Source organism: Seriola aureovittata, chromosome 12 (genome assembly GCF_021018895.1).
Source record: "Seriola aureovittata isolate HTS-2021-v1 ecotype China chromosome 12, ASM2101889v1, whole genome shotgun sequence".
Taxonomy (NCBI): Eukaryota; Metazoa; Chordata; class Actinopteri; order Carangiformes; family Carangidae; genus Seriola; species Seriola aureovittata.
This window is the reverse complement of record NC_079375.1, coordinates 1,599,410-1,622,559: the sequence shown is the minus strand read 5'-3', so window position 1 is coordinate 1,622,559 and position 23,150 is coordinate 1,599,410. Positions and strand designations below refer to the sequence as shown.

Genomic DNA, 23,150 nt, shown 5'->3' with positions numbered 1-23,150 from the left:
GCCCTTATTACTGAGCAGTTGCACAGTGAAATCCTTGCATTTTTTAAATTTAATGTTCTTCCCTTAATAATTTAGATGCTGTCATAAGGTTCAATCCAAGTGCCACAGAGGCAGACATTGACAGCTCCATAGGAGACCACCTGAAACAGGCGCCGGGGAGAAGTGGTGGTGGTGGTTTCTGAACTATTTATTTCCTTGTATATTTTTTGTTTGTTCCAACAACACACTATACGACATTACACACAAACAATTTTTTTTCATTTTTTGAAAGTTGAAAGTTTGAAATAAAAGTGTATTTTGAAAGCTTTATCTGCCTTTTTCCTTGGGTAAAGAGGGACACAACATTTAATATACACATTACAATACCCCATTTTTTATATTTTAACAGTGCATGACAATTAAAATGTATTTCTGCATTAAAAAATGTCATACATAATCGGAACATGACGTTGAAAAGACGTGGTTTAGACGTCAGCATGGTGAACTATTTTACAGTTAGCATTTTTACGTTGAATAGACGTTTTAAAAACGACTATGTTCAAAAGTGGTTCAAAATCGGTTGAAAAGTGATAGTTTTTTTTTACTGGCTATATGTAGACGTTTAATGAACGTTTACATTTAGACCATGTTTAACCGTATTTTGCAATACTGGCTTTCAAATGGGAAATTTTGACGAAGTATACCAATTATGATCCACCATAACAATGTCTGCACACTATAAGCAGTAACTTTTCAATACAAAATTTCCTGGTTAAATATAGTTTTATTGTGAACATTGAATAGACGTCTACAAATAACCGGTAAAAAAAAAAACTTTCACTTTTGAACCAATTTTGAACGTCTTTTCAACGGTAAGCATAGACGTTTTTTAATAATCTTTTCAACCAAAAATGCTTGCTGAGAAGAGTGAATGCAGCCCTTAAATTAGTTAGTAAAACACACAATAACTTATTTCTAATATTTTACTTAAAATTTGAGAGAATTCTAATTCGGAGGTATAGATTTGCTAGTTTAGTTGGTTAAATTGGCAAAAGTTGGGTTACTACATGACTCCGCTTAATTAGTTTATCAATCAAACTTCATAACATTATGGTAACCATCGGTCGGCTAGCTAGCATGGCGCATTAATCTTAGCTGAGGTCTGCAAGGCTCGGTGATCATTAGCTAGCTAATGTTATTACAGCACATTACCTTTGTTCGCTTTAATCCCAAATTCGCAAATGTCCAGACACTCAAACTGGCGGAAACTTTTCTCAGTACATCTTCTTCTGAGTTAATACTAATTTACACCGTCTGGAGTCACTTTAAACGAAGGTTATTCTTCTATTTCTTCAAGTACTTCTATCGATGTTCTTGTATTGCTAACCGCGCCGCTCGCCCCCTCCCAGAATTTCCTTCACAGACACATGACCCAGATGCGTTCAGGTACTTTTTAATTAAATCACCTATTTGTGTTCCACCGTTGTTTTTTTCTCTTTTTGTGTATCATAAAACTGAAGGTCAAATATAAATAATTCTGTCTTCTGTATCACATATGCCCGTCGACTTTGTCACTGGTCAGGTACGTTAACTATCTAAGCAGATTGCTTAGCTAGTGCGTTGCGAGTGTAAAGGTGAAAAAAGCAGTGTGGGATCATGGAAATCATTCATATACTACACATTTTGTAATGATACCACTGATTACAAAAAAGATCAAATTTAATATTTTATAAGGTAAAAAATATATTATACGTTGTAACGTCATTTTAAGATGTTCAGAAATTATTTGAAATTAGAAAACCACATATAAATAGATCATAGTCGCGTTAGTTAGTTTTTTAATGTGGAAAAAATGTATAACTTCAAGTTGAAAGACAGGTAGTTCATTTAAAAAGAAAAAGGAACTTGGATTTTTATGGAAGATTTCTGAACTGGATAAATTTAACTGGAACTTTCATTTTGTTGTATAACATAAACCTCAGACTGACATTATTGTTAGTGTTATAGTCTAAACTGACATTTACACTATAACACCACCAGGTGGTGCAATTAGTCCACCTTTATTCTCCATCGTGGCTGACTATAGTAAACTTGGAACAGATGAACAACTTCAAAATAAATGAATACAAAATAATTGAAAATGAATTTAAAGTAAAACTGGGAGGGAGTTGAAGAGAGTAAAGCTGGTTAAATTTGGTATTTTAAACACATCAACACAGGTGCAATGCAGCTATGTAAGTAGGCTACTTTTACTCACTTATTCTTCCCCTCAACTTGGTCCTTTTAATTTCACTACCATGCCATCTGTTTTCAATGCATATCCATTTGTTTCAGGTACAATATTTATATTTTAAATCATGAGTCATTTAAAATAATTCTGCTGACACTCATTTCTATTGAGTGTCTCATTGGTTTTCAGACAGAATCGTGTGCATGACTAAATTATAGACAGAAACAGCCTCATGAGGCTCTACAAGAGTAGCTGGGAGTATTGCAAACTAAACTGCCCCACAGTGTAAACAGTAGTTCAGTCACCTTCACATTGTCCATTGCAACCATAAAATACTCCTTACACACGTATTCATCAGTAATAATGATCCTATAATAGATAACACTCGAAGGACACGTTGTGAATCCTTTTGATATTTACTCCAGTAAAGGATCTAAATTCTGCTTCCACCACTGTAGGTTACTATACTGAAATATAGTAAAAATACAGAAGAGGACACACTGAGTGTTATATCTTTATGCTGAGAATATAAGATAAAAGTAGAAGCAGTATTAATTATGCTGATGTAACATTTGATGAATTAAGTGTAAGTTTATTTACATTTTTTTTGGATTTCTTGAAAGTTACATGTTTTCTGCCTGCCTGCCTGGCGTGTGTTTAACAACGTCCAATAGAAGTCCAATTATCACGTGACACGGGCGATATAGTATGGTTGCCATAGTAACGAGCTGCTCATCAGACAACGTCCGGGCTCATAACTGCAGCAAGGGTCTTAGCCGGAGAAACCCGGGGGATACTTCGTCTGTGGTGAGTACAGGTCGGTCACAGTGTTGGTGATTTTACTGCAGTGTAACGTAGTGTCTTTGTGAAGAGAATAAAAGCTCACATGTGTGAATTAATAGGTGGTGGAGTTGGTTCTGTGTCGCCGTATCGCTTACAGCGTCACTGTAAAGAAAACCTGGCGAGACTTCCGTTCAGGACCTTCACCTTAAAATAGTTGTTTACGAGCCTCACGTCGATTAATATATAAGATAGGCTTATGGAGATTTTGTGCCAGGGGGAGAAAATAAAAAATACAATCTGTACAAAGCACATTAGGAGTAATATAGAATGTGATAGAAGTGTGAAAATATAATTTCATAATTTGATTCAACTTTTGTCAACTCTTATTTTGAAGGCAAAGAGACCTAGATTTCGGCCTTGTACTTGAAAACTTCACCATGCTGCAGCAGCATTAGCGTCTTTTTAAAAGAGCCTGTGTATCTGTGTTTTTAATGTCCCAACCACAATTCAACACTCACACAGTGAAAGGTTTCTGATTAGATGTTGTGCCACTAGTGAACTATCAACCAGCTGTGTCTATCTGAGAAGATAATGAAGTTAAATGAGAATAAGATTGTGGATTCTGATGCTGTAAAATAAGGTATTTTGTTCAGAGAACATGTGACTGTTATAAAAATGCCCACATACATTGCAGGAAGGCGTTGAATTAGACTAAATTATACAAACGCTAGCTGCTGTTACACATTCCCTCTCAGGTCATCATGGATAACAGGAATGGGATGATGCCGTTCCCACCACCCATCAGCAGAGACAGGGCCATCTGTGAATTCCCAAAGGTACAGCCTTTTTTTCTGTCATTATACTGTGGTGACAATGGTTACTGTTAGATCACTGTAGTTAAAATAGCAGGGGCTGCAGTCCAGAGGAAGTTAAATGTATTAGAAAAGTGTGACTTCTACCAAACTCTCTCAGAATGTTAAATCAGATCACAGCACTCAGGGTAGTTATGTGCTGCTGCAGTCAGGTACACAATCAAAGCCTCTGTCAGTATGCCCTGCTGCCCACTCAATGTTCTTCAAGTGCTACACCAAGGGACTTTATTTAGACAGGATTCTAACATGTTTTCTATCTTTGGCCTCTAATGGGGTCAGTTAACAGGTTCTCAGAGTAACTGTCTAACCAATATTAGAGAAAACATGCCAGAAATTTTGGAATATTCCAAAAATATCTTAAGTCATGTTATTTAGATTCAGTCTCTGAAATGGTCATGAATGTAGTTAAATATGTAAGACTTTAAAAATGGCTTCTTGTTTTGCTGTTCTTCTGCTGCAGAGTTAAAGGAGCTATTTGCAAGTTTTGCCATTGCTACATAGCCAACGTTAACAGCTGTTTACTGACCAGTCTTCAGCCATTGTTGTGTTTACAATACAAGAGGTTGTAATACATCCTCTGAGTAGCTACTTCTGGTTGCTACACTGACTCTGTATCGGAAAGTGATGAGACGAACTAGCTGGCTAGCATGCTAACTTCATTAGACGAATAGTCAGCGATAGAGACAGAAGCAAAACAAAAGTTAAGATTGTTGTGCTTTCCACCGCTGGAAACAGCTGGTGTTGAGTGAAGAAATTAAGATTGATGCTGAACTAGCAACTGGTAGGTAAACACTTGTTGATGCTAAAGTTGACTAGCAATAGCAAAAACTATTGTAACTAATATTTCCTTTAAATCCGTCTTACAATCAGGTTTAGCTGGATTAACTGATCATCTTCCATTTTAACTGGCATGTAAAATGTCATTAAGTCTGAAATAATAGATGCTGAATATTGCAAGTAAAATGTGTTAATACTAGGCCAAAGTGAAGCAATGCCTGCCTCTATTTTTTGGGTGACATAAAAATACACCCACACTAATGCGATTCTGGGTTTGAAAACCAAAGTGAAAGTTGTTTGTTCGATGTTGCAGTGCCAAAGTGACCAGTTTAATAGCTCTCTAACCCAGACATCTTAAGTCGGTTTTTTATAATATAGATCTGAATTAACCCAATTTATTCCAACCCAGTTACAGTTTGCATATATGAAAATAAAACAGATGACTTGGGAAAGAATTTTCTATGCATAGCATCAAACAATATCCACCAAGACACTTGTTGACTACCTGTACATTAATGCAGCAGCAGTACATTTTAGGATAAATTGCATATATAACTGATATATTTTAGAATGGCAGTGTCTGTGGCCATGTCCAGACCTGTTATTAACAACCATCTCAGGTGTCTTATTGGCTAAAAACAACAACACATACCTGTTTATTTGCATAAAAAAGCGGGTAAGTGAGATCTGATCACAGGTGGTCACTGGAGACACATTTATCCAGATGTGGACTGACAAACTTAGAGCTGGACACTAGTGGTTGGATCACTGAAGACACATGTTAATACCATGTCTGAACAGGGCTTATATGTCTATGATTTAGTCCACATCTTAGATCTAGACTGAAATGACTTAACAACTATTGAATGGATTGCCATTAAATTTAAACAGACTTTCATGGTCCCCAGAAGATAAATCTTCCTGACTCTGGGTTAGGGTTAGCACCACCTTGAAGTTGACATAATTGGAATTCAGTGCCATGAAATTTGGTATGAACATTCATGTCCCCCTTAAGATGAACTGTTATGCCTTTGGTGATCCTTTCACTTTTTTATCTAGTGCCATCATCAGATCAAGCTTTTAGTTTCGCCAGCACTTTAGTTTACAACTAAATAATCTGCAAAGCTAGTGAAATTCCCTCAGTTTCAACTGTACTTTCAGTTTGATGTAAATTAGTAAATATTAGCATAATAACCATCAGACTTAGATGGTAAACATACCTGCCTAACATCTGCATTGTCATCGTGAGCATGTTGGTATCCTGACATTGGCATTTAGCTCAAAGCACTGCTGTGCCTACAGTAAGTACAGCATCACAGAGATGCTAGCATGGCTGTGGACCTTGTATTGTTATAACATGTATTCAGAGTAACAACTGTTAATGTCAGTTGTATATGATCCTGTTGTTTTCAGTGTTACACACCTGAGGCCTCTCTGCAGCTAAAGAAGGACTGGGACAATCAGGCAAGAGAAGCCTGTAATGACAGAGCAGCCAGGCATCAGCCGTGAGTGTCCTGTTCTGGGTTGAAGCGAAATTCTTTGTTTTGCTTGAACATCGCATTTAAATCAGGTCTCCCTCAATGATGAAAAAAATAATTGTGTTCTTTAAAGGTGGGACCGACAGAAAATGTCAAAAGTGGTGGTTGTTGGTGACCTCAATGTGGGGAAGACCTGCCTCATTAATAGGTACTTCATCATTAAGACAGAACCTACAGTATATATCTGATGTAGAGAACACAACACTACAAACAATCATAATAAAACCGCATGTAAAAAGTCTTTGTCTTTAAGATCTGTTGGTACTGACTGATCTAGGGACTGTTGCAGTTCTGAACACCATGAGCAAAAAGAAAACACCTTGACTTGTTTTTGCCTTTGAAGGTTTTGTAAGAATGTATTTGAAAGAGACTACAAGGCCACCATTGGAGTAGACTTTGAGATCGAGAGGTTTGAAATATCTGGAGTCCCTTTCTCCCTTCAGATGTGAGTATTTTGAATTTAAATAAATAATCCTGCTTGTACAGGATGTGACCTTAAGAGTGCTTTGTGTTTTTGACATCCATGTTGATCTGTAATTGCACTTTTTTTTATAGCTGGGATACTGCTGGGCAGGAAAAATTCAAGTGCATTGCATCTGCATACTACAGAGGAGCTCAGGGTAGGAAGCTGCTGTCATAAGTCATTTTTAAAAAGAAAAGATTGTATGTTGATGTTAGGTGAAAGCATTTCACATTTGAGCTTAGTTAAACTACATATATTGTTCATGTTTTCCAGTCATCATCACAGTCTTTGACATGGCAGACATTAAGTCCCTGGATCACACACGGTAAGTATAGTTATGAGAATGCAACATTTTGAAGCAGGTATAACCAATACTATTAACCAACTAGTGCCTAGTAATATTTTTTTTTACCAGCTGAAATCAGTACACCTCAGTGGGCTGTGGTTCTAGCACCTGGAGCTGTTTTCATCTAAAAAGCTGTGACTGACCCTTTGTACAGCATCTATCCAGAATGTAAACAGCAGACTGACAAAGACTGGCTCTTGAACATAGTGGATTATGTAGCAGCTAAAGAGACAGATATTTTTCTCAGAAGCTGGTTTAGAACAGAAACTAATAGTAAATTGAATATTGGACTTATATTAATTAAAGTGGCCAGAAACGCAACTCCAAATGAATTTTTTGCACTTTATGATAATTTAAGGATTTATTGTTTTGTTTTCATAGCCAGTGGTTGCAGGAGGCCATGAGTGAAAATGAGAATGACTCCTGTTTCATCTTCTTGGTTGGCACTAAGAACGACCTGCTGGTGAGTATGTTTTTAATGATATGTATATTTTACAAATTTTCACAGACACATTTTTCTTCTAGCACCCAATTGCCTTGTTCTAAAGCCCACAGAGGAAAGAGAGAGGACAGAAAGAGATGCCATTAAAATAGCAACAGAAATGAATGCAGAGTTTTGGGCTGTTTCATCTAAAACAGGTAAAAACCAAGAGCACACACTAATCAGTTGACGCTGTACTTAAGAAAACATAAATACAATGCATCCAAGAAAAGCAGAAAGCCACTGTAACAAATCATCTTTCTTATTTTTAGGGGAAAATATTGAGGGGTTTTTCTTCAGGGTGGCAGCTCTGGCCTTTGAGAGGTGCATCCTGAAGGACCTGGAGGGCGGGGCCCCTGCAAGCATCGGACGAGGAGATAGTATCAGTAAGTAATGGCTGAACTCCTAACAAGCAGAGATGATAATGATAATGAACGTCTTCTACAAATACAGAACAATGTTTGTTTTGACAGAATCGGATCATGCCAAACTGGAGGAGGCCACATCCCAAGAAATGAAGAGAAACTGCTGCTGATAAAAAGAGGAACTGGGAGCTGTAGAGGAGAACAGAGCCAGACAGGCTGTGTTCTGATGGATCATGTTCCACTGGACTGAAATATGCCTTAGGACACGTTCCATTACGTTCCTTAATTCATTAGACAGCTATTCTGACATTTGCAGAGGGTTCAACCAGTATGTGCTCTTGAAAGTCAATCATTATTGGACTGAAGCCATCGATAATGGATTATTTTTGCTGATACTAAATCTTATGAATTTGACAATTTTCAGAGCACAAATGTCCAAAAAAGTATTTAGGGGAACCAAATTTTTAAACCTAGAGAAACCCAGTATAAAATCATGCTATGATAATAACTAATATTTGAGTCTGATCAGCACATCTCATTACAACCAGCTTAGTTTGTGGTCTTCTCATGTTGTATTATTGGTCAGTTTCTGTAAAATAAAAATTCCATGGTGTCCATCATTTCAGAGGTGGATAGTGGTGCCAGGACCAGATAGTCCTTGTGAAACTTCCTTTTTTAACTACTGTAATAGTGTTTGTTACTACAGTATTGTTGTGGAATATTTGATTATGGGCCTTACACTGATAAAAGCTTAATGAAAGTTTAGAGGTGGGAATTTGGGAGCAGGTAAACCAAATGTGTATGTTTACTTTCAAGTAATAAAAGTGTAAATGAGTCTGCTATTAACTCAATGCATATAATAGTCACATTATGATGTAATATCTTGATGTAATGGAGCAATAGCTGAGAAAGCAGTTGTGCATTTATGAGACCAGTATTTTTGTTAAAGCCTACTATTATTTAATAAAATAGTTTATCAACTTACTGAGCTGTTGATGTCTGGCTATGCAAAACTCACAAAATCATAATAGCCTACCTAATGTATCCCTTACTGATGAGGGCTTTCTTATCTACTAAAAACATGCAACATGTACCAAGGTTTGGCTTTATTTGATGCAGTGGTCCAGATGTCTAATATCTTTATATACTTTATTTAAATTTGAAAATGTACAAACAATCAGACATATCAGTTTTTAAATAAAATAAACAACAGAAGAAAAATAATTAAAACAAATAAACAAATACAGATATAAATAAAGACAAATATAGGCCTGTCATTTAAGTGACAGGTTTCTTCAGACAAGGATTTCAGAATAGAAATTAACTGCTGACATGGACTTCCTGTTTGTTAGAAACAAATTTGAGATATTTAAAGTAAGGTTCAAGATCAATTAGAAACAACTTAAATGAGGGACTTAATTTAAGAATTACGCTTTATGAATATGAAATTTCCCTCGTAAAAAATCAGGAGGTTAACAGTATTGCATAAATTGTTAACCTTACATTCAAAATAAGAGAAAAATATTTTTCTCTTCAATGTTTATCACGTGTTGTTTTGCACAATATGTAACTTTCAAAGTGCATAATGTAAAACAATATGAGCAACTGTAGAACAAATAAGTTATGCTTTCTTGTTCAGTCTTATAAAAAGTACAATCCAGATGTCTAAACAAACATGAATGAAATATTGGATCATTTCATAGTGATATGTGGATACAGCGCGACAAGACCCGATGAATCGGAGCAGGTTCAGACAAAAATTTGGAAATAATGCTCGGGTTTGGTCACGTCGGCCCAACAGTAGGCAGCTTAAGTACGCTAAAATTAGGATGCTTCGAACTGCTCATGACATTTTACGTGTGTATTATACCTATCCACATATAGAGTGGCATATATAAAATAAGGAGCCCACACGTGTTATTATGGTAAACAGGCAAGCTGTGACCAAGGTAAAGCATTTGAGTGACAGGATAGCCTCAGTGCTACACTTCCAGCTCACACTCTCTCGAGCTCGTGTCAGATTCAAACTGCAGCCCGTCCAGCGCTCTATGGCTTATGCTTAATGTCATAAGAATATAAATGCCTGACAGTGTCTGAACACGATTTACATAGGATGTACATGTATATTTAATTTAAAGAAACTGTATAATATGTATATAATTTGGGGGGATTTGTAAGTCTATAGGGTTATACAGAAAAAAACATGCGTCTTAATCCTCCAAAAGCGAAGACGGAAATAAGTGGAGTGAGCCCTCTTGCTTCGCTAAGACACTCTTTGATCAAGGCTACACAAACAAGTCACATGTTTCCATGTTTTGGAGGAAGTAGCAATAGTGTTAGCTAGTTAGCTACTGAACTGCTTTACACCTCCATACTAAGAACAGTTGTTCTGATTTATTTAATCTATATGGGTGTATTTTAAATGCAAGTATGCATTTGTTTGGCTGGCTGCTGCTAGTGTTCGTTAACTTACTTAACGAACTGTAAGTCAAGTCTCAAAGTAGCTGCATGCTAGGCTAGCAACATCTCATGAGCTGAGGAGAAACTGCTCAGGTACTTCTACATGTTTTGTACTATGTTCTACCTCTACTCTACCTCAAGAATGTATTGAATACTTAAGAATTAAATTAACATAATATCTATATATTGAATTTATTGAGAGGCCGTGCATTCCTTGCAGTATTCCTTTCTAAAAGCCTGACAGCCAGCTGGGGTCAGTTTATTTTATCATGTCGTCATCGTGGGACAATTTAGACTTTTAACGTTTTGTTCCTAAGGGGGTTTATCATGAAGACCAACAAGTCATACAAGCTTGTGCTGCACAAGAAAGGTTTTGGTGGAAGTGGTAAGTGAGAATTTGTTTTCTAGTAGAATAAATCCATCTCTTTTAAAAAAAAAAAATGTTTTAAGATATTGTTTCTCAAATCAACTTTTCCTCTGAGCAGATGATGAGTTAGTTGTCAACCCAAAAGTTTTCCCTCAAGTCAGTCTCGGGGATATAATCGAGATCGCACACCCTACAGATGAATACAGGTGAGTTTGCATAGCAGAAGAATCGCTGTGTTGGGTAGTTTTCACACTTGAACAGATGTGTTTCAGTTTACATATCTTTGCACTACTCAGCCTATAATCTGGTGTTGTTTATTTTGAAATTCCCAGTCCTCTGCTGCTGCAGGTGAAGAGTCTGAAAGAAGACCTACAGAAAGGTAACTGATCCAATACAGTGTAGCAGCTGTATATCAGGAATTAGATTAGACTAGATCAAGTTAGACTTTAATTATCTCTATGTAAGCTTTTATTTATTTATTTCTTGGTTTTTAAATGTTAAGTTTTGCTACTTTTCTTTGTCTCTTTCGATACTAAACTGAATATCTTTGGGTCACCTTGGGCTTTAGGAAACTGATGGGTGTTTTTCACTATTTTCTGTCATTTTATTGACCAAACAATTTATCAATGCATCAACAAAATAAGTGGCAGATTAATCAGTAATGAAAATTATTGTTAGTTGCAGCCCTGCTGGAGATGGACGATCAACAGCATAACAGGAATACCTCACAGTTTAATGCAGCCCAAGACAACAGCCATTCAACACATCCTGGCTTTGTGATGCTTATGTTCAGTGTTTCTTGGCATATAGAGATTCAACTCTGAGGTCATTTTTAGGCTACAATCGTTTGTGTTCAATTATAGGATGTTTCTGTCATTTTGTCTAACTCTTACAATCTACTGTAATTGGACAAATATACATTAACTGCAACTGTTTTGATATTCTATTAATCAAAAAATGTTTGTGACAGTTATGTTGCCTGTTCACTACCCATGATGCATATGTTTTTCTTATTCAGAGACAATCAGTGTGGATCAGACTGTCGCACAAGCCTTCAAACTTCGTGCATACCAGGATGTCATTGTTAACATTGTCGACCCTAAGGTATATTTATTGTGAGTCCTCTACAGCTCCTCCACCTCTCAGTGAAAGAGAATCTCTCACAGCTCTGTGTTTGTAGGATGTGACATTGGACCTGGTGGAGCTGACCTTCAAGGACCAGTACATTGGCAGAGGAGACATGTGGAGACTGAAGAAGAGTCTGGTAGGGCATGTGAATGTTTGTATATCTGTGTAATACTGTGTAACAGCACATGAGGATATAACTGTCACAATATTTATTCCAGGTGAGCACCTGTGCTTATGTGACGCAGAAAGTGGAGTTTGCTGGAATCAGGTATAAGCATACATTTCATTCTCTACACTCCATTTGCATAAATGCATTTAGAGTGACCAGCATACAAAGTGTGTAAAGGTTAAGAAAAAGGACAAAGGGAGCAGGTAAAGGTTAAAAGAGAAAGTTGAGATTTAGATATCTATGTATTCGGGAAGTGTTCAGGCCCCTTCACTTTTTTCACATTTCGTTATGTTGCAGCCTAATGCTAAAATAAAAAAAAACATAATTTTTCCCTCATCAATCTTCACTCAATAAATTTGGAACAACCCGGACTCCTCTAGAGGAGAAGGGTCTTGGTAAGAGAGGAGACCAAGAACCCAATGGTAACTCTGGCTGAGCTCCAGAGATCCTGTGTGGAGATGGAAAAACTTCCAGAAGGACAACCATCACTGCCACTTTACGGATCTGGGCTGAGTGTCCAGACGAAGCCTCTCCTCAGTGACAATTTGTAAAAAAGCAGCTAAAGGACTGAGACTGAGAGAAACAAGATTCTCTGGTCTGATGAAAGCAAGATTTAAGTTTCTGGCCTCAGTTCTCAGAGTATGGAGGAAACCACACGTGATGATTAGATTGATAGAGACCACTGTTCTTCTCAGGAACCTTCAGTGCAGCAGAAATGTTTTTGATCCTCGACACAATCCTATCTCTGCGCTCTGCAGCTCCTTCCTCCTTATGGTTTCTGCTCTGATCTGCGTCGTCAGCTGTGAGACCTTAGATAGACAGGTGTGTGTCTTTACACATCATGTCCAATCAGCTGAACTGGTGGACTCCAGTCAGGGTGTAGAAACATCTCAGAGATGATCCAGAGAAATGGAGGAACCTGAGCTAAACTTACACTGTCACAGCAAAGTGTCTGAATACTTATGTAATATTTCAGGTTTTTCTTTTTAATATATTTGCAAAAAAAAATCTGTTTCCACTTTATCATCACGGGGAACTGACTGTAGACTAGTGAGGGACTGCAACATAACAAAATCTGTAAATTGAAAATGAAAAATGAAAATGGTAAATGGTCTGTTGGTAAGAGTTTTTGGTGTTTTAACTCAACCTTCCCTCAACTTGTTCTTATGATGTTTCTGATTCTCTAGAGCTCAGGCCAGTGAACTGTGGGTGAAGGGAGAGAAAGTGACCTGTGGTTACATCAGTGAAGACACAAGGGTAAGTGTTCAGAAGGCAGATGTTGACGTTGCTGGTCACACATGATGATTGTTAATACTTGGACCAAGTGTTCAAAATGTTTGGATTTGATATTTTCATTTAACAAGGAATTGCAGTTTAGTGTACACCATAACTAGACCATCATGTGACCCCAGAAGTTCATACTAAAACCCAAATATTTTAAATTTTAGATATCTTTAAAGTAGGTGATTCATCTTTTAGCTGTGTGTGCTTCACTATAGCATTTATTTGTGTTTAGTCATTAACTTGTGTGATATGTCACATGATCTTATGACACAGGTGGTGTTCAGATCCACGTCTGCGATGGTCTACATCTTTATCCAGATGAGCTGTGAGATGTGGGACTTTGACATCTATGGTTAGTTGGAGCTCTCTGATTGGTCGTTCACACTTAATGAGCTGAATGTGATTGTTTTCCAGTGACATACAGGTTCTCATATTGACATGAACATTCTTACCTGTATGTTTTGTCTCAGGTGATCTGTACTTTGAGAAGGCTGTAAATGGTTTCCTGTCTGACCTTTTTGCAAAGTGGAAGGTTTGTGATTTTTCTTTTATTTACTTTTGTGAGTCTTAAATCCATTAATGATTCATTAATTACTAATTATTAATTACTAATCAAAATCACTGTCAAATGTTAATCTAGGAGAAGAACTGCAGTCATGAGGTGACAGTTGTACTTTTCTCACGGACGTTCTACAGTGCTAAAACTATAGGTGAGTCCTCTGTCTTTATCATCACATCGAGTCATGACACAGATGAACACAGCACCAGTGTGGAAACGTTTCTGTATCTTAGTTTTCGTTCTCCTCAGATGAATTTCCCGAGATCCTAAGAGGCTCCATCAGACAGGATCACGAGGGGCGTTTTTATGAAGACTTCTACAGGTGAGTTTACTGATGTGCTTTTATATGCTGAACAATAACAGACCGGACAGCAGTGGCGGATGATGAATCGTAACATGTTTTGTGATCAGGGTCGTGGCTCAGAATGAGAGGCGGGATGAGTGGACTACATTGCTGGTCACCATCAAGAAACTGTTCATCCAGTATCCTGTCCTGGTGCGACTGAAGGAAGCAGGTAGTGAACGAGTCCAGCTTTTGATCGACTGATGGATCTTTGGATCAGGAGCATTTTCTAACTGAGATCTTCCTTTGTTTATTTATGTTTATTTGCTCTCTCACCAGATGGATTTCCTGTGGGTTATAATTCAACTGCTGCTCAAGGAAACTACCTTGAGGCCATTAACCTTTCCTTCAACGGTGCGTACACTCATCCCAGAGCTGAATGGTTCTTAGAAAGAGAGGAAGTTCTCTAACTAAGAGCAGGTGTATTCAGGTACCTGGTTCAGTCAGGATTAGTTAACATCATTGTAGGATTTGTTGTTTGCATTGTGCAACTATATGAGCATACACTGAGAACACATTTCTTTAAAAAAAAAAGTAACATAACACATTTATATAGAACTTGTCGTAGTCAGCATCTGTGAGACTGCTGGTTTATTTCCACAGCTACCAACATGTGGCTTGTTGGTTATTTCTTACACCATGTTTCTTACCAGGCTGTAGATGTTAATTAGCTTGATAATTAGACTGAAATTTTGTTTTATTTCATTATTCAAGTCAGTTGATTTATTCGAATCATTGGAAAAAACTGGAGTAAAAAATTCAACTGGAGGAGGTTTGTTCTTTTTATCCATTTAAAAAATGTATTGGTTATTAACTTTTAAGTTCAAATTTTTTTAACATAAATACAGGAAGTCAAATTAATTAAACAACTAATTTTGTTTCACAGTGCTCACGTACTGAGACTTCTTGGACTGTCATAAACACAGAGGAGCTGTGCCAGCCAAAACTTTATGGTGGCTGTTATGGATCATGGCTGTGAATGTGAACAGCATGACCTGATGTGTACTCCATAGAGACATATTAGACAGACTTATTTTGAATTGTTTCCTGACCAAAAGCAGACGCTTGTTAACCAACAAGATTAAAATCTACTATTTAGAATAGACAAGTGTCTGTTACCAATTAAATTTATTGTGCAATGTCACCTGGATCAATTTTTACACAGAACAATGACTGTGTCCTCTGTGGATCTTGTCCCTATCACTGACCATTGTGAAGCCTTTTATGTCCAATATGAAGAGAAGGAATAATTTCAGCAAGTAAAATATGTTTTTCATATGAGCAAGTCGTGAGCTCGTCCTTTAACATCATCAGGTTCAGCTCAATCACTGATGATAGTCACCGTGTGTCTCCCACAGTGTTTGACAAACACTACATCAACCGTAACTTCGACCGCACCGGACAGATGTCAGTGGTCATCACACCCGGGGTGGGAGTGTTTGAGGTGGACCGTCTGCTCATGATTCTCACCAAACAGAGAATGATTGACAATGGTGAGTGTGACGACACAAACGCACTTCAAACACACAAACTGAACAGATCTACCTGTTAGCAGACTTTAGGGATCATTGTATGAAGATAAATAATGTTGGTGACACATACTTTTCCCTCTTAAGGTATCGGGGTAGACCTGGTGTGTATGGGGGAGCAGCCGTTGCATGCAGTACCACTGTTCAAGGTAACGTGTCTGTGTTTGCGTCAGGCCACACACTGTAGCTGTGTGTTTCTAATGATGTGTGTCATCTTCTCTGTAGCTGCACAACAGGACGACGTCTGGAGACTCTCGTGTGGGAGACGACTACAACCTGCCCCACTGGATCAACCACAGGTAAGACAGCATGATTCACCATGAGAATAAAGACCAAGACAAGTATTATGTGTAATCAGCTGATCTATATCATGCTTCCATCTTTTTTGCCTGTAGTTTCTACACCTCAAAAAGTCTGAACTCTTGTAGTTCCTTCACCCCTCGAATCAAATTGGCTGGTCGTAAGGTACCGTCACGTTTCACAGCTCTGTTGTTTTACTTCAAAATTTAATTTAGCAAAATATTTCTTTTCTGTTTTAACGTCTCATTAAAATTACAATTATTTCTAGATTCATGCTGAAAAGTTCAAGAGCAGCAAGGACACGCACAGTAAGTTATCTTTCTGACATCTTTTTCATTTCTTGAAGCATGATTAGTGTTTCTCAACCTGGGGGTCGTGGCCCCCAAGGGGGGGTCACATTTGGCTTAGAAGAGATTGTATTGGCTGTAGGCAGCAGAGGTCACCTGTACCAACTTGATTATTCTGGGGCGGGGGCATGACTCTAAAAGGTTGAGAACCACTTACTCAGAAAAGTGACTTCATCTTCACGCCGACCTTTCCCTCTCAGCTCTGTGTGCTGCAAAGGACTCTGACAACAGCTTGCCTATCCAGGTGGACTATGACGCCTATGACGCTCAGGTGTTCAGACTTCCTGGTCCTTCTCGAATTCAGAGGAGCACCAACTTCAGGTATCTGACCCTTTGCATGGCACGAAACTCTAGACTAAACACAATGGAGACAGTTCCAGTTCCTGTTGAACCCTGTGTCTTTCAGAATGGGTCGGGACAAAGAGATGAGTGGGAGGAAGAGCTGGGGCTCGGTGGACGTCAGCGCAGGCATAGGGGCCTCCCCTCCTGTACGCTCTGGGGGTCCTGAGGAACAGCGGAGCCTGGCCTCTGATGATAGTCTGGGTCAGGTATCAAACATGCTACTGATACCCCGCATGCCTCCTGCCCAGTATGAAGTCAGCAGCTCTCTGGGATACACAAGCACCAGAGGTAACTATCCAGAGGTTTAGTCTGGACCTTTAGCCCTGATCATAGAACCAGTCCAGCTGGATTAGTCCGGGGAAGCTGATATGCTCCATCTTTATTGCTGTTCTGTTATCCTGTTGTCCAGAGTTGTTGGAGAAGATGATGGACTCTCAGCGGGACTCCAGTGCCCCGGGCAGGTTCACAGTAGGAAGTGCTGAGTCGACGCTGCACATCCGTCCAGGAGGTTACACCCCACAGAGAGCGCTAATAAACCCCTTCACACCCTCCAGGATGCCCATGAAGCTCACCTCCAACCGCCGGCGCTGGATGCACACCTTCCCCATTGGTGAGGTGACACTAACACTTCGCCCCCTGCCATTAAGAATTTATCTGAACTAGTTCAGGTGCCCCCGATCAGACCCTGCATTTTTCGCAGGTTGCAACCATGGAATCACCTGCCCTTAGCCTTACTGTGATTTTGTTGTGAAGTAAAATCACAGATCTTCACTTTATTTAAATATAAAGGCTACAGGAAGAGGGCACTCATTCTGGCTCTGATTTAGGCTGAGACACTGGATCCAGATATATCGTATGGAGGGAGGTTGTGAAACTTTGGGTGTAGCGTGGAAGTCGTCATATATAAAGTTGTCTCTGTTTTCTGCTCAGAAAAATCCTTCATATAAAAAATCATGATCAACTACTGGCTTGTTTTAAAGGTCCATATAGTCTAAAGTTAGATGTCTATGTGTTGTTTGATTATAAAGCAGGTCTAGGTTCTATATTAATACTGTGAAAGTATCAAAGCCTCAGTCCACAGAGAAATGCACACAGCCTGTATTCAGAAACTGAGCCTTAAAACCAGCCGTCAGGACTTCTGGAACTTTGTGATGTCACAACAAAACAGTCACTGCCCTCAGCCATGCCCCAGGCCCCGCCCACCTGGACCCACCAGCCAACCTTTCAGGATTTGGTTTCTCCTAGTTTTTACCTGAAATCTGCTATAATTTTATTGGATCATTCAGAAAACAGTCAGCCAATCAGAAGAGAACCTCATTACCTTGTAAAGAAGTAAGAGCCAGAGTCTGTAGCTGTACTGTTGGCCTTGATCCAAGCAGCTGACTGTATGTAACAGTATGTGCCACTGTTGTTCTTTAGGTCCTTCTGGAGAGGCGATCCAGATCCATCACCAGACCAGACAGAACATGGCTGAACTTCAGGGCAGCCAGCAGAGAGACCCCGCCCACACTTCCGCTGAACTGCTGGAGCTGGCCTATCACGAGGCCACTGGAAGGTTAGACTCACCTACCATCAGAAAGAAGAAATTCCTTTGTAAATAGCTTGGAGCACAGACAGATGAGTGTTTATGTGTATCTTCATTTAAGGCGAACAACCTCCAGGCAAGTGGGAGACAATGGCCTCTACATTGGTGGAGGAATGGATGAGTTCACAGGAAGTCCAGGGAGCAACAACAGTGGTGATAAACAGAGTTTCTCAAACACACTTAGTATTTTAACCCTGCCTCATATGATTATTCTATAGCTCTGCTTTGTTTGCAGTGAAATAAGAAGCACACCAGACTTGTGGCTGATTAACTTCATGGTCACTTTTCCAATTAAGTAATGAAGACATAAATATCAATATCATTGAGACTGGCAATATTATATATATTTTTCTTGATTTAATTAATCTACTTACCTGTTTGTGGATTCCCAGCCTGATATATCACATTCCTCTGTGCCATAGAGCATTGTTGTTAGGAAAAGATATCAGTAGACATGGGTGACATGTTCCTTCATCACCATGAACATAAACACTGTAGTTTATTCCCAGCTAATCCAAGAATGGGCAAAGAGGCGGAGCATGTGTGGTGCTGAGACTTCAGTTCATGCCGGTTTAATAACTGTGACAAGCATATGCTTCAGTTAGCATCATTAGCATAGCTGGCTGTCATGCTTGAAGGCTAATTCATTTGCCAGCTAATTAGCTAGTAAATGTGCTAAGCTAACAAGCCAGACACTGATACCTGCTAATTAGTGGTAACATATGAATAAGATAATACTAGAAATTCACTCACCCCAGAAAACAGGAGCACAGACTTCCTCATGTTCTGTCAGTGATCAACTTGGATATATGGTTGATTCCTTTCTGTTCTCTGTAAACTAAGTAAAACTTTACTGCTGCAACTATTGATCAACTATTTTGATAATTGATTATCAAATAACTGTTTGATAATCCCAAAAATCTGCTGGTACCAGTGTCTGAAATGTGAAGATTTGCTGTTTGTATTGATTATATATGATTCTACATGAAGTAAACAGGATATTTTGAGTCATTGCTTTCGGTTTTGAGAAACTGGAACTTTATAAAAATCCTTTCAACAGTGCATAGCCAAAAATAATTGCTGCTCTTTCTTTACTTCTTATCACTCTTACAGGAACTCTGACTAACCATGGCTCCTCATTTGAAGACTTTTCCCTCATCGGTGCCAATCCAAGTGAGTCCATCTGTCCTTCACAAAAGGAAAGACATGTCAACTGATCACAAACACTGTCATGAAGCCATTTACCTCATGATCAGGCAGATATTCAATAATTACCAAACTCATGATGCAATAAACCTTCAGAGGTGTCTTTAACCTGTGAGGGTTTATTCGGCTTCAGCAAGCAGGTTTCTCCATTGGGCGTCTGTCTCCAGGGGTCGCAAGTATAAAAGACTCTTACAGGTCATGTGGTCTGGGGTTACCCTCCTCTCCTCCCTCTATCTCTCTTTCTCTGTTTCTTATCTGTCTCTTCCTCTGGGCTTCTTCCTTTTGATCTGTAACTTAATTAATTTGATTAAATGTCACCAGGTTAAATCCTCTGATTAATTAGGCCTCCCATAATTTTCCTACAACATGACCTGTTTGCCTTCAACCAGCCTCATCCCTGCATGGCGGTGTGTGTAGTGTATTTCTCTTGATTTGACTGTTAAAGGTGCTTCTGTCAAACGGCTCTCTCTCTTCCACACAGTGTTTTGAACTGAGAGTTTTCTCACCATCTGAATGTTTTGCATGATGTAATATCTTGAATCTTAAATTCACTCAGTCACTTCATTATTCACACCTCTGTTGAGCTCAGGACACATTTTCCACTTGCTTCTGAGTGACGCTGATCACAGACTGGGCCACAATCTGCATGTTTGATCACTGCTGCACAACCACAGCCCCCCAGGAATCATCAGGCCAGTAAAAATAACACTTGACTTGTTTTTTCTTCCCCTCTCTTCTACTTTCTCTTTTTTATGTTCTGTTTGTATCTTCATCTTCACTCTTTTCCATCTTCATCACTTCATTCTCTCTACTCTTCTTTTCACTCCTCTGTGCTGCCCCCCCACACACATGTACCGCTCCACTCTGGGTACATGCATTTGTCTTTTTTTGTGGGGATTTTGTGTGTGTGTGTGTGTGTGTGTGTTTTTGTGTGTGTGTCTGTGTGTCTGTCTGTGTGTCTGTCTATGTGTGTGTGTGGGGGTGCTCCTGAAGCCCTGCTGCTGTCTGCACCCCCGACAGTGCCCAGCTTCTGCTGCACGGTGGGGGTGGACTGGAAGTCTCTGACCACACCGGCCTGCCTGCCCCTCACCACCGACTACTTCCCCGATCGCCAGACGCTGCAGAACGACTACACCGAAGGCTGCTACGACCTGCTGCCACACAGTGACCTGGAGAGGTAGACAACATCCTGTCTTCACAATAAAACTGTCTATAGCCAGTCACTGTGTGCTAAACATTCAGCTGTTTATAAATCCACACACAGAAGGGAGTCAATTCCACTGAAGGCCCTGCTCACCTTTAAAAGGCAAAGTTTCTGTCGCCTCGATTTTATAGATTCAGGTTGATTTTCTTACCAAAAGGATTATCAATATGATGATCTGAGTCACATTTGTTATTACTGTGTACTCACAGCAGTAAGCTTAACGACTAGCAGCAAGTGGTGGAGCGAGTGCTGTCTTTGGCCCTGACTTTTGCCTCGGAGGCTACATACAGCCTAAAGAGAAGAGTCCAGACGCTGCTCAGGGCTGAAATAAGCACTGTCCAGTGTTTAACCCCAGGTGGAGAATTTCCTTGTGCTGGTGGCAGTGTGTGATCGATGTGCATGCACATTTTTGAATGGGAGTGTAACCCAGGATATTTTCTGTAGCTACAATTTACAGACATCCCCTAAACGCCTCACATGCAGGTTATCAGTAGACACTAGCTCAGCAGCTGCACACAGAGTCTCCACTCAGATACTGCAGCTCAGCAGTTCAGGTGTGAGGCCAAAAATGAGTTAGTTTGATAAGGGTGAAATAAGTATTCTAATGTACGATTTAACTAAACTGAGTGATTTTGGCATCATTATTTTGGTTACAATAAAAAGTTTTTTTTACAGTTATTATTCTCCTAAGACGACACTAGAACTGAGCATCAGTTAAATTAGTGCTCTTCACAATATTATTATACTATATTTTCTCGAAGCAGGAAAAATAACATAAGCATTACAAAACATTTTTTTACGTACCTCCTCTATAAGGACAATGAGAAGAATCACATATAATTACTTCCAGTGAAAACTGCATATCATCAACTGCTGCAGATGTGACTTCTCTAGACCAACATTAGTCATCTATGTTTTCTTCCTCAGACGAGAGGATGAAGCTCCAGTGATGAGCGCGTCTCAGGTTTTTGAGGAGTTTATCTGTCAGAGGTTGATGCAGGGCTACCAGATCATCGTCCAGCCAAATAACAGGAAACCACAGCCTGCTGTGGCCACACCGCTCGGCAGCAGCCCTCTTTACTCCAGAGGTAACTGTGTGTTTTTTCAAATCCCATACATTATTGGATTATCCATTGTTAGAAAATGTCTGAATACCACCAAAGTATTTTTTTTATTAACAAAGAACTGAAAACAAGGCCTCATACTGAAATAGCCATATGGCCATAGGCGGTCCAGACATGTACTAGGTTTTGACGAAGTCTTGTTGTAATATAGTCACTGTCAGAGTGTTTGAACATGTTTGAAGTAAAGTTGGCCTGGTGTTGGATCTTCACTGTAAAATATCTTTCCCAACTTTATGATCCAGCTAAACCAGTCACATAACATGAATATTTGTGATGACTGAAAAACAGAGAACCATCAACACACCTGTGGTGACTGTGTGTGTCCTCTTGTTGTGTTTTCAGGTCTGGTCTCTCTGCGTCGGGCAGAGGAGGAGGAGAGTGTTTACTGGCTCAGTATGGGCCGGACCTTCCACAAAGTTTGTCTCAAGGACAAAATAATCACTGTCACTCGCTACCTGCCAAAGTGAGTGCACCTGACAACGTCCAACACAAACACACATCTGCATTCATTGCATTCATGCTATGTTGAACCTCCCAGGTGGTGTGTGTGTGTGCGTGCGTGCGTGCGTGCGTGCGTGCGTGCGTGCGTGCGTGCGTGCGTGCGTGCGAGCGAGCGAGCGAGCGAGCGAGCGAGTCTCCCGGAAGTATTTAGAAGTAGAAGTGTAGGATGTTTTTACTGGCCTCTGTATATATTCAAGGTGTGTGTCTGTGTGTGTGTGTCTGTATCTGTGTGTGCGTGTAGGTACCCATACGAGTCAGCTCAGATCCAGTACAGTTACAGTCTGTGTCCTCCACACTCTGATGCTCAGTTTGTGTCCTGCTGGGTGGAGTTTGGACATGAGAGACTGGAGGAGTACAAGTGGAACTACCTGGACCAGTACATCTGTTCTGCTGGCTCTGAGGACTTCAGGTGCGTTCACACACACACACACACACACACAGAGCATGTACTCAGTCAGGAGCCCTCCAACAGTATTCTGTACAATTTATACAATTAAGCATCTACGTCCACCATCACATTCTTCTTCTCCTCTGCCTCCACAGTTTGATTGACTCTCTGAAGTTCTGGAGGACTCGCTTCCTCCTGCTGCCAGCTGGAGGGGCTCGGCGGGTGGCAGATGGGGAGGGCCACTGGGATGTTTATGGGGAGGGAGCAGGTGCTGGGGTGGGCGGCAGCGGGGAGTGGGTACTGCTGGACGGCTTCATCCGCTTCCTGGAGGGTCTCAACCGCATCCGGCGACGCCACCGCTCCGACAGGATCATCAGAGTGAGGCTCTCCTAGTTTACATCACACTCATATATTATATATTATTTACAAAATATTATTAATATATATATATATAGGCTTTGTCTCCTCACTGTCTGTTTT

The 23,150-nt window shown here is 39.7% G+C and overlaps 2 protein-coding genes across 9 annotated transcripts in view; both read left to right on the top strand.

Moving 5' to 3' along the window:
- Window positions 1-2,902: 2,902 nt before the first annotated feature.
- Window positions 2,903-8,818, top strand: rab36 (RAB36, member RAS oncogene family). Of its 3 annotated transcripts, none has more exons than XM_056391836.1 (11): window positions 2,903-3,016; window positions 3,748-3,828; window positions 6,055-6,146; window positions 6,253-6,327; window positions 6,523-6,624; window positions 6,735-6,799; window positions 6,916-6,967; window positions 7,370-7,451; window positions 7,537-7,627; window positions 7,742-7,855; window positions 7,943-8,818. In XM_056391836.1, exons 1-11 carry the CDS (start codon window positions 2,918-2,920, stop codon window positions 8,002-8,004), a joined length of 915 nt encoding a protein of 304 aa, XP_056247811.1. In that variant the 5' UTR covers window positions 2,903-2,917; the 3' UTR covers window positions 8,005-8,818. The 3 variants fall into 3 exon arrangements, with proteins under 3 accessions (XP_056247811.1, XP_056247812.1, XP_056247813.1); XM_056391837.1 differs by having other exon boundaries at window positions 2,948-3,026; XM_056391838.1 differs by lacking the exon at window positions 2,903-3,016 and adding an exon at window positions 3,450-3,632.
- Window positions 8,819-10,132: 1,314 nt separating this feature from the next.
- The window catches only part of depdc5 (DEP domain containing 5, GATOR1 subcomplex subunit), a 30,764-nt gene continuing 17,746 nt past the window's right edge, over window positions 10,133-23,150 (top strand). For 3 of the 6 annotated variants that reach the window (XM_056391902.1, XM_056391905.1, XM_056391904.1), the window contains exons 1-29: window positions 10,135-10,679; window positions 10,780-10,867; window positions 10,994-11,040; window positions 11,680-11,765; window positions 11,842-11,925; window positions 12,008-12,057; window positions 13,146-13,215; window positions 13,516-13,594; window positions 13,713-13,774; window positions 13,883-13,952; window positions 14,051-14,123; window positions 14,213-14,316; window positions 14,424-14,498; window positions 15,503-15,637; window positions 15,761-15,822; window positions 15,899-15,972; window positions 16,069-16,138; window positions 16,242-16,281; window positions 16,521-16,641; window positions 16,727-16,950; window positions 17,072-17,272; window positions 18,082-18,217; window positions 18,309-18,400; window positions 19,361-19,420; window positions 20,447-20,630; window positions 21,585-21,745; window positions 22,124-22,244; window positions 22,524-22,691; window positions 22,826-23,048. In XM_056391902.1, coding sequence (XP_056247877.1) covers window positions 10,622-10,679; window positions 10,780-10,867; window positions 10,994-11,040; window positions 11,680-11,765; window positions 11,842-11,925; window positions 12,008-12,057; window positions 13,146-13,215; window positions 13,516-13,594; window positions 13,713-13,774; window positions 13,883-13,952; window positions 14,051-14,123; window positions 14,213-14,316; window positions 14,424-14,498; window positions 15,503-15,637; window positions 15,761-15,822; window positions 15,899-15,972; window positions 16,069-16,138; window positions 16,242-16,281; window positions 16,521-16,641; window positions 16,727-16,950; window positions 17,072-17,272; window positions 18,082-18,217; window positions 18,309-18,400; window positions 19,361-19,420; window positions 20,447-20,630; window positions 21,585-21,745; window positions 22,124-22,244; window positions 22,524-22,691; window positions 22,826-23,048 — 3,018 coding nt within the window. In that variant the 5' untranslated portion in view covers window positions 10,135-10,621. The other 3 variants (XM_056391901.1, XM_056391903.1, XM_056391906.1) reach the window with 3 other exon arrangements.